Source organism: Micropterus dolomieu, unplaced genomic scaffold (assembly GCF_021292245.1).
Source record: "Micropterus dolomieu isolate WLL.071019.BEF.003 ecotype Adirondacks unplaced genomic scaffold, ASM2129224v1 contig_1437, whole genome shotgun sequence".
Classification (NCBI taxonomy): domain Eukaryota; kingdom Metazoa; phylum Chordata; class Actinopteri; order Centrarchiformes; family Centrarchidae; genus Micropterus; species Micropterus dolomieu.
This window is the reverse complement of record NW_025730427.1, coordinates 13,338-24,573: the sequence shown is the minus strand read 5'-3', so window position 1 is coordinate 24,573 and position 11,236 is coordinate 13,338. Positions and strand designations below refer to the sequence as shown.

Here is an 11,236-nt window from a genome sequence, read left to right as displayed (position 1 = left end):
CCAGGGAAAATTACCAGAACAGACACATAACACAATACATCACTTCTCCTCACAACTTATTAGATTGTAGTCCCCTGTAAGAAATTTATGTTTTAGATTGTAGGCTTTGGAACTAAGTTTTTAACAAGTCTATTTAGCAATCACTTGAGAGACAACACATTGTTATAATTATCAAAGGGTCATTCTCTCCAAACAGATGTGGGCAGACAGACACTGGGTTGTTATTACAACCCCCCACAAAACTTAAGGGGTTTCTAATGACACATGGAAACTTCCAACAGAACCACACTAAAATAATTAATGACAGATCACAAATTCACCCCCAAAAACACCCATCACTCAACGTACATTTTGTAACAGGAAGGGCACGTGTTACAAAACCTAACTGAGGTTGGGGGTAGACTGCCCCACACTTTGAGTCTTTCTGAGGATTATTCTCGCCAGGGAGACAAGACTTACTAAGTGGTGGAGCACATGCTCTTGCCAAAAGTCCCCGAAAAGGTAAGGTGGTCAGGGAGTAAAATGACCCGCGAAGAGTACCTCTTAATAGTCTCTGGAGGGGCATGAGCTTCGACTGGTCCTTCAGTCCTTGTATGGGAGACTGGATGATCTTTTTGGAGGGTGGATCCAGCCCCACCACTGTAGGAAAAGTCAGTCTTTCATGGGGACAGCAGCCCTTTGAACCACAAAGGCCAGTTGTGGTGGCTGTCTTGGGGCAAACATTGCCAGGTCACAGAGTCGCATCTGGTCTGTGAGGTGTTTCCAGTGTAGTGCAGAGCACACATCCACTCTGCAAGACTCTGGCCCCGCCTGGGACACCATCACACCAGGCATCCACTTCTCCTCCCGCCACCTATAATCACGGACCAGAACAGAGGCCACAGCTGCAAAACCCCTGTCCTCGGCAAAAGGGGCCCTGCAAATCTGCTGGCCGCCTTAGCCCAATACACCACACCAGCCACACTTGATTTGAGTAGGTCAAAGCAGGATCGGTGCCAACGGCGGAGGAAGGTCATTGCGTATGAAGTATTTCTGTTACTGAGCAGGAACAACTCCAGCCTATGCTGCACTGTGGTTGACCCCTGGAAGCTTTCAATGAATGCTTCAGCGACCTCCCAAAACGCTTTTTATTTACCTGTTGCCATTGTATTATTGGAGCTCTATGATGATGATGGCTTTTTTTTTCCATCCCCTCACACACACACACACACACACACACACACACACACACTTCTGGGAACAGGGCACTGGTGCTGCAAGTTATCCTAACCTAACCTCAAACCACTGGTGTTTTAATCCGCAGATATAAAACGGTCCCAAGCAAATGTACCATTTTCTTACTTTGAGTAACATTTAATAATGTCCCCTTAAAGTGTATATTTATGATCCATTTTAAAAGACTTAACAGACAGGTTAGCAAAGTCAGAAAATATTGAAACACAGACTGGCGCTTCTTTGGTTTTGGTCTTTGTGGGTTGTTGACCTTTTCAATAATATTTCAAGCTTTAAAAATCATATTGCATTTCAGTGAGTTCATTCTCATTAAAAGTGTCTTCAGCCTGCAGGTACAGCTCCCTGCCAATTCATCTGAAGGACACGGGTCACATCAGGTGGCAGAAAAAAAAAAAAAAATGGGGATGCCTTCATCATGGATCCCTCATGGCAACCAAACCATAACGGATCCTATTTGAATTGAATGATGTTTGTCATAGAGCAAACATCTATAGACCATTAGCAGCCTTTATGTAAACAATTCAGATTCAGTGTAGGGTGTTTCACTGGTTTCTTTGTAAAAGGATAGGATGAAAGGAGAAAACGGGTCGGACATTGAAAGGTGGGTACTGTAGGTAAGCTAAAACCCTCACACGAGTTTCTAAACTATAGTTGTTTTGCTGGAGAAACTACAAAAGGAACTTTAACTTGTTCACTGGGCATTTTGTCACCAGAAAAAGGATTTCCGTACAACAACAACAAATGTTTGAGGATATTTTTGAAAAAATAAAATAAACAAACAAACTTACATTTGTCAAAAAAGCATGATGCAAAAAACAAGAATTAAATAAAGTATTAGTTCCTCTCAGTAATGCAGTTCATAACTTTGCTCATGCACAGTCTGACTCTTGTGGATCCAAGTCGTCCAGGGCAAATTATAAACTCACTCCAAAGACAAGCAACCATTCCATATCTGGCATGACATTCAATTGTTGTGCAATAAAATATTGTCTTCTGGGCCCTGCCCAGCAGTCTTTCCATGGCGTTTGATTAGATTTTCTATCTTCCAGCTCTGACCACTGCACTGCTGGACAACAAGTTTGTAATAGCCGTCTTCATCCATTGCAACTTCTAGACATTTCTTTGATTCTCTGTTCTGGATCTGTCCTTTCTGGGAATAAAATAATAAATAATACATTTCTCCAAATAGAGTGACCTCTTTGGTGTGCATTTGTATTTTAAGACTATAATATTTACCTGTTTAAAATCCCACAGCATGTGGAAGTTCTTCTGCTGGGCCAGTTTGCAGTTGTAGAGTCCTGGGTAGACTCCAGTGCCGGGGTCCACCAGACAGCGGTTGCTGCTGTACTTGTGAGATTTGATTCCGCCGATGTAGAGTTGTCCATCAGAGCGATAATAACAGTGCTATACCAAAGAACAATTATTATCCACGAACAAACAAAAACAACAGTCTGTGTGCATATGGTGGATCTCTGAACATACCTGTGGTGAGTAGTTGTGGCATGCATATACAATGGGTGTGTTCCCAGGAACTGGGCCTTGGTCAACACAGAGATCTGGCTTCAGGTCATTAATCAGCTGCCAAGACAACATCATATACATAATCATCTAATGATTTAACTTAAACGCAGAATACACTAAAAGGCTGGCGATATTCTTGGTGTTGTCAACCAATCCAATGAAAAGACCAAAACCAACTCTGGGTCCGTGCTGACCTTCGTGGATGCTGGAACAATGAATTGCAGATACACATTTGTGCTCTGGTGAGTACAGCAGCAGTATGATGTATGTGTGATTGACTCAAAATAAACTACACTGCTTGTTGGTTTTTGTATTTTCATGGGATTTGTTGACAATATATAATTGCAGCAGACTTCCATTGCCATTTGCATCATCGGTTCCCAACATGGGAGTCAGGACACCAAACCTGAGTGTTACAAGGACAGTTAACAAGATACAAAAAAAAAAAAAAAAATCTTTATCTAATCTTTCCTTTTATTTTGTCCTCTTCAGGCCTTTAATTGCTTGTGTGTGAAAGGGTTGTAATCTCACATAAAAACGATCCACTTGCTGGGTTATTCCATTACCTCTGACGGCCAGTTTACCTAATCCTATGTGAAGACTCTGGGTCAGATTTTTCAGGAAATCCAATGTCTGTGACTGCATACACCCTACCGAGCTTCTTGCCTTCCAATTCTGTACCAGTGCAAAATACTATAGTTGTATGGGTTTTGGGTTCACATTACTTCAGCTATCGTGATCCATATTACTATCCTGTGTACCACTGGTAATAATGTCATAGTGTTGATTTTAGCCTGCAAGAAATAATGTAACAGTACAAAGTAAAGGAGCGATTTGTTATACTAGCAGGTAGTGATGCAAGGCAGGGGCAGCCAGCTAACGTTAACATGGATGTACCGCTCTTTGCTTCATAACATTCAATTTGGATATATTGTCGTTTTACAGATTCTCAGGTACACAGCTTCTTCACTGAAGATCATCATATTGTCCCTTTAAGGGGTCAGAAGCCAAAAAGGTTGGAAACCACTAGTTTACGTGACAGTTCAGTGTAATATCCAGGGAGGAAAATGGAAGAGAGGTGCTCTTGCTATTGCAGTAGAAAGCTCTATTGCAACTGCTCTGTAGTCACCATATCAAAGACTGGTTTTATTTGGGGCAGATGTGAAGATTTTTTAACTAGAGGGAGCTGGAGTACCTGCAATAGAGTATTCATGCGTCCTGTGAAAAACTACTCTGAATAAATACAGGGTCAAAAAACATCTTAAGCCAAACTATACAACTGACTTGCTGCTATCATCATCATCATCATCATCCGGTGACTTGGATGAATTAGTGTCGTCATGGGAATCAATAGGATAGTGAAGAAAATGTTTAAATGTATTGAATAAAACCCAAATGAAGCCTTCTGAAGCATGACTGTCACACCTGCAGATTCAGACTTCAAATGCAGTGGTCACATTTGATATTGTTTCTACTCACCGTTCCATAACCCAGCAGATCCTGCAGAGGGTCCAGCAAGGGGTAAATATTATCCAGATACCACTTAAAGGGCTTGCAATTCAGCCTCTCTCTCAGCTTTTTCCTCTCCGATACATCCCCAATGTCTATCCCATGATTCTGTAGGAAACATCAGGATAAAAACGCCACAAAAGGTTTGATAAGTAAGAGGAACTACAGGGTTTGCACAAGTTATGAAGCCTAATTTGTGTATTGAGAGAAGTTGTAATTTATGTAAAGAGGTGACATCCCTTACCTCTAGGGGAAGGTTCCAGGCAATGTTGACATTGTATTTATATTCATCCATCCACACCTCCGCCACCCTCAGAGCATTACGCTTTACCATTACACTCAAGTCTGGGAGGTAAGGCTTGATGGCCCGTTCAATGTGGGCAATTTTAGAGCAAGGTATGACTTCTATGCTTCCTCCACACAGCCACACCTGGAAAAACAAAAAGGTAAATATTTTAAAAGTAAAGTTTAAGGGCATTTAACACACACACACACACACACACACACTTATTGTAAGGAAAAATCACCACTGCACAACAAAGCAAACAATTTAGGGAGTCCAAAGCAATGTGCACGCTGCTCAAATATACACATATTCGCATCCTAGAAAAATAACCAACAAAAGATACAGATACATGTTGGCATCTTAGAACCTTCAGTTACCTTGTATGGTTTAGATTGTTGAAAGAAACCCATGCAACCACGAAAACTGACAGGCAGACCAATGTTGCCCTCCTTCACTATGCTGCTAGCATGGCTAAATACAAATAACCTCTGAGCAACTCTCTAAAAGCAGTCTCGGTGACATGTGTCCCCATGGGTTAGTGTGCTTTCAGGTTAAAGTCCCCACTAAAAACATAAAAAAACACACACACACATACACACACACTATGCAAATAGTTTATTGCAAGGAAAAATTTATATTGCACAATAAAGCAAACAATTTAGCAAGTCCAAACCAATATGCACACTACATTTAAATGTTCCATTCTTTGTCCTTAGCATATCGCAGCATGCATCAAACATCTTAGATCACTCAGTTACCTTGTACTGTTTACAGGGGTGCACACCTTTGGGTGAAATTCGCCATTTGAATCCGATATAGGTCATGTATGTGATTCGTGTAGATGAGTTTTTCAAAAGGGTAGTGCGGACCCAGCCTATGCGTAGCCACAATAACTGATTGGTTGGCTTGGTATCATTGCATTTCGTCCTAGCCCCCAAGAGGAGGTCGCTCTGTGAGCAGTTTGTTTTATAAAAACAGCGACACGGATAAGTCGTCTGCAGTTGAGATAGAAGGTCAGATAGAAGGAAATAGCAATAAGAAAAAGAAGGTCTGGGTTTGGCTAGCTGGTTATTTAGCTACTGTATATCAGGAGTGTATATCAAGTTTTTTTAAGCCGATGTGCCCATCCTGTGACTTTCCATGAACCAACCAATCACAGCCTGGATGGGGTGGAACATTAAAACAGAAGTTTGACTGCTACAGCTAAATTCAGAAATGTTGAACTCATTGTTCTGCATATATGGTTTTGACTATTGATGAGTTACTACTTACCATTAACAAACTAGAAACCAATGTACCATATTTTTCTTGCACAAGGATTTAATGAATGCAAACAATCCATAGAAATAAAACTGCTAGTTGGTGCTGGTGTATTGTGTATACATCCCTATGCCACAAGCTACAATGCATCAATCACAGTTTTCTGTGATGAGTGTTTTCTCTAATCACTTTAAAGGGTGATTAGAGTTGGAATCTTTACCTTTTTCACCCCTGAAGAGTTTGTACCCCTGTGTTCAGATTACTGAAAGAAACCCATGCAACCACATTAACAAATGGTAAACACAGAAATGACCAGGACCTAAAAACAACAAGACTAAACGCTGCATTTATGTGGTTTCTGAGTAATCAGAAAATTATTCCCGACTGGGGAAATTCAAGTCAACAAACACAAACAAGTTGTTAACCCAAGTTATTCAGAATCATCATCTGGAGACCGTGAATGTCTGTATAAAATGTTGTAGCAGCCATGAAATAGATGACATATTACAGCTTGGTCAAACTGACAGACCAATATTGCCCTCCTTCACTACGCCGCTAGCCTGGCTAAAAACAAGTAACCACTGAACAACAACTTCTACAGCAAACTTGATACAGTTATTTTTTACTTTACTTAGAGTCACTTTGAAACATCCCGTAAATCTTACCCGGATGCCGAGCTCCACATTTTCACCGCCATATATTTTCATCCCACCATCAAGGCTTCCGATCTCTCCGAAGAACTTTCGATCGGCTACAAGAATCCCCATGATGGAGGGGCTCCTGAGGACAGAATTTGAAAATAAATGAAAACACCAACTACTCTTCATTCATAAAACATAGGAGTAATTAGATTGATTAGAGTGAAGGGCCAGTTCCCCAAAGTCACAATCTTTGTAAATATATATATATATATATATATATTTTTTTTTTTTTTTTTTTTCCCCCCCCCCATGTCTTCAGAAAATATTAAAATTTGCTTCACACAAAATGTCAAATTATAATGTTAAAGTAGTTTTTTGTGTTTTGGGTGAACTGAATGTTTAAACTGGAACTTACTTGCCAGGTTGTGACTCGTCCTTTAAAGCGTACCACTCGGGTCTGAAGGACTCATACAAGCACCACAGAGCCCAGTCGAAGGCATCTGCCGCAGGTATGTAGGGAGTCAGTGCCAAATCATCAAAATTGACTCTGTCAAACACTGGTGTCAGTATCACGGTTCGGTCCTCTTTAATCCGAGCTAACAATGGCTCTGCCCTAAACACACACAGGGACAGTGTAACAGTTACATGACTTGACTGAACAAACAAAAAGTGTGATGACTTGAAAACACAGCCTACAACTTGACAGTGACAACTCAGATCACTCCACTTTGACCAACCATTGCACATGGACTTCTATGTGAGCATCCAAGATGGCCACCACGTCTCCAACCGCAGCCCTCCATCCGGACAGTCTGGCCTGGGTGAGGCCAAGCTGCTCCCAGTGCCTGATTTTCTTCACCAGGCCTGGAACCTCCTCGTGGATGGAGTTGATGTATTCATCCAGTTTCTCCATTAAATCCTCTGCAGAATTTAAATATTTTGTCAAATTAATTCAAGAGCTTTAGAGTCGCTGGTAGACACAAACACAGAACCAAGCAAGCTGTGTCCAGCTGTTTCTAGCATACCCGTAGGAGCCATTATACGTGAGAGGGACAGTGATCTACTTTTAAGTCACTACATTTTCCATTCATACCTTCATCAGTCTGTAATCTGCAATAGGCTTCATTAACCGAATGAGCTGTCAGCCAGGCTGTGTGCGCGCAGTTACGCAGAAGAGCACCAGGTCTCCTCTGTGGTACAGAGACGTGCGCTTATCAGAGACATGAATGAGCTGGACAGATGCAAACAATTAGAAAATCAGACAAATACCTTTTCAGTTAAAGGCTTTATTGTTCTACTGAAACAACTGAAATCCAGTGAGCGCACACTGCTGGCCGTGTTAGAAAGCAGCCTGCGTCGCTCTTTAACAAGCTGGCCGGCGTCGACAGGTGTCGTGCCGAAAAGTGATCGTCTGCCAAAAACTGATGTTTGGTAGGCTATGTGTAATATCTTTGTTTATATTTGGAAAACGGGCTGTAGCCTAATTAACATGACTTACTGCCAACTTAGATATAAAATGAAGACAATTTTAATTGTTATTATCCTTATGACTCTGCATTATTTTACTTGCTGTGTAGGCCTACCAACCAATCCACTCTTTTTTACCTGTTAAAAAAAACTTTAAATGGCCAATACAACCCATAAAATGCAGTAGGCTATTTCTCTTGACAGTGATTGAAGAGACTGGGCAATACAGCTCCAGCTGGGCAGCAAGCATGATATTTTAAAGTGATCTTATCAACACATTCATGGAGATTTAAAAAAGGAATATAATTATTAAACAGAAATAGCTAAAGATAATCAACCAGCAAAGCAAATTGCATTCCCTTGAAATAACCATGTTGCAGCTGTTTCAAACCTGATGAACAGCAGATAAAATATATTATTTAGTCATCTACTCAAGGCCGATTATCAGCAGCATTAACTCGGTCACCTACAACATTGCCAAACACATTTCTACCATCTTAGCTCCTTTGGTGGGAAACATGCCTCACCACGTCCAAAACTCTATTGACTTTGTAAACAAAGTTCGAGGACTAAAACTGGATCCAGATGAAACCATGGTATCTTATGACGTGACTTCTTTGTTCACCTGCATCCCCACCATAGAGGCAGTAGAAACCGTTAGGAAACAGCTAACACAAGACAACTAGCCTCAGCCCTGACCAGATCTGTAAATTACTCGACCTCTGTCTAAACACCACCTACTTCCAGTACAACGGAGGATTCTACAGACAGAAGCATGGCTGGGCCATGGGCTCACCGGTATCCCCGATTGTGGCAAACATCTACATGGAAGAAGTGGAGAGCAAAGCCCTCAACTCCTTCAGAGGAACAGCACCGAGCCACTGGTACGGATATGTGGACGACACCTGGGTCAAAATTAAAAGCCAGGAAGTGCAAGCCTTCACAGAACACATCAACTCTGTGGACTGCAATATCAAGTTCACACGAGAAGATGTTCACAACAACAGTTTGGCCTTCCTGGACTGCGCTGTACACATTGAAGAGGACAGGAGACTGCAAATGGGTGTTTACAGAAAACCCCCACACACACAGACCAATACCTACTCTTCGATTCCCACCACCCACTGGAGCACAAGCTAGGGGTCATGAGAACACTACACCACAGAGCGGAAAACATACCAACAAGCGCCCAAGCGAGAGAAGGAACAGAACCACCTGAAAGGGGCACTTACAGCCTGTGGATACCCTAAATGGACCTTTGTGAAGACAGCCACAAGATCCAAGAAGAACAAAAGGTTAAACGCAACAACATTGTGATTCCATACATGTCTGGAGTATCAGAGAAACTCAGGAGGATTTTCAACAAACACAACATCCCTGTGTTTTTTAAACCCAAGAACACACTAAGCCAGATGCTGGTACACCCCAAAGACCGCACACCCAAACACAAGAAAAGCAATCTAGTGTATGCGGTCCAATGCAGTGAGGAATGCACAGACCTGTACATTGGGGAGACTAAACAACCACTACACAAACGCATGGCTCAACACAGAAGGGCCAAGTCCTCAGGTCAAGACTCTGCAGTTTACTTACATCTGAAGGACAGAGGACACTCGTTTGAGGACCACCAGCTGCACATTTTAGACAGAGAAGATGGATGGTTTGAAAGAGGTGTCAAGGAAGCCATCTACACCCGGGTCGAGAACCTGTTGCTGAACAGAGGAGGGGGTCTACGCCACCACTTATCCCCCACTTACAATGCTGTCCTTTCATCTCTTCCCAGGAAACTTAACAAACGTAACCTATTGGCCTCAGGTGAAGATACCAACGATGGTCGTTCAGTCGTGGCCACCGGTAGTCCTAACGACTGTCGTTACAGCAACCAGGAACACTAACGAACCAGCAGTATCGATGACCCTGGCAAAAGACCCCACTGAGGTTAAATAGCTGAGTTTCCCTGCCAGTCAGTCAGAACTGAAGAAGTCCTTTGGATGAGGGACGAAATGTCTTCCAGTATCTTCAAACAAATCCAGTTGCCCTTGACTTTAACCTTCGTTGGACATCTACTCAAGGGCTCAGCTGAAGTGATTACTTTACTTAGAGGGATGTTTCTAGTTTTGAAAATGTATTTTAAAAGGTTAATTTAGTTATGTACTCAACTTACATAAAACTCTCAAGAATACAGGAATAAAAAAGGTATCTAAAGACCCAGAGGACCCAACAAATGCTTTGTCTGGAGAGCGGGCTGACCAGGGACAAACTCCTGGGCTACTTTTTTTGCCTCCGTCTGTGACCATCCTTGACCTTAAAAATGCAGTGCATGTGTCTCTGCTACGTGTCCATAAACATTCAAAATGTTCAAACAGAAACGAGCATCCTGCCGTATTTTAAGAGGAAGAGGACAGAGGTCACAGGAGAAGGAGAAGAAAAAACTGAGGAGGACGAGCTTGTAAGTTGTATGGATAGCTAGTAGACATAATATATTCTAAAACTCACATGGTAAAAAGACTTTGTTAGAAATATGTTTGTTTGAAATATCACTGACAGCTCACAAGTGTAACGTTAGGATAACTAAATACATTTATACTGTGGCTAGCTACATTAACTAGCAGCTGTTCCATGGTTTTTAATGGTAGTCGGTTTTGTTCTAGTTATATTATACTCCCTCTCTCTGACCCTCTTCCTCTCCGAGTTTTCATAATCTACCATCTCCAGTCTATTCTCCATCTTCTGTCACTACAAAGACCCTCTTTTAGCCACACTAATAAGTACAATCTGTTTTCAAAAGTCATTAGAAATGAGCATTTAAGTGCATTAATTAAAATAAAAATCAGGGGGGCCGAACCCCCCCCAGCATTTCAGCGTCCCCCCCCAGTTTCAAAGTCGCTCCTACGCCCCTGGTTTCTAGTCTTCATGCTAAAAGCTAGCTAGCTGTCTCCTTTAACACACAAATATAATAGTGGTGTAGATCAACTCACGTAACTCAAGAAAGTAAAGCGTTTACCCAAACTTCTCAAGGTACTGTTACATTCACTTCAATTGTAACCTGTACAATGGACAAATTCATGCAAGCATTTCCTGTTTTGGTGTGAACTCAGATGCAAAAATCTAAAATATCTATCGGTATGGCTACATACCACTATGTGTATGAGATAAAATATATTCTCAGAGTATCAAACATACTCTGATAATAAATTGAGAGCCAGAGCCGTAGCAGGTCAACCTACCATTACTGCTGTGATCGTCCACCAGTATGATTTCTTTCAGCAGCCGAGCTGGCGTCTTGTCTATGATGCTGCGGATGGCCCTTTTGATGATA

The 11,236-nt window shown here is 41.8% G+C and overlaps 1 protein-coding gene across 2 annotated transcripts in view; it reads right to left on the bottom strand.

Annotated features, from left to right (window-relative positions):
* Positions 1-1,327: 1,327 nt before the first annotated feature.
* LOC123964267 (probable polypeptide N-acetylgalactosaminyltransferase 8) overlaps positions 1,328-11,236 on the bottom strand; it is a 20,033-nt gene continuing 10,124 nt past the window's right edge. For both annotated transcript variants that reach the window (XM_046041339.1, XM_046041338.1), the window contains 9 exons: positions 11,145-11,166; positions 7,188-7,371; positions 6,866-7,063; positions 6,475-6,589; positions 4,508-4,693; positions 4,234-4,371; positions 2,716-2,811; positions 2,470-2,637; positions 1,328-2,383 (listed from right to left, as the gene is read on the bottom strand). In XM_046041339.1, coding sequence (XP_045897295.1) covers positions 2,198-2,383; positions 2,470-2,637; positions 2,716-2,811; positions 4,234-4,371; positions 4,508-4,693; positions 6,475-6,589; positions 6,866-7,063; positions 7,188-7,371; positions 11,145-11,166 — 1,293 coding nt within the window. In that variant the 3' untranslated portion in view covers positions 1,328-2,197. The remainder of the gene's footprint in view (positions 2,384-2,469; positions 2,638-2,715; positions 2,812-4,233; positions 4,372-4,507; positions 4,694-6,474; positions 6,590-6,865; positions 7,064-7,187; positions 7,372-11,144; positions 11,167-11,236) is intronic.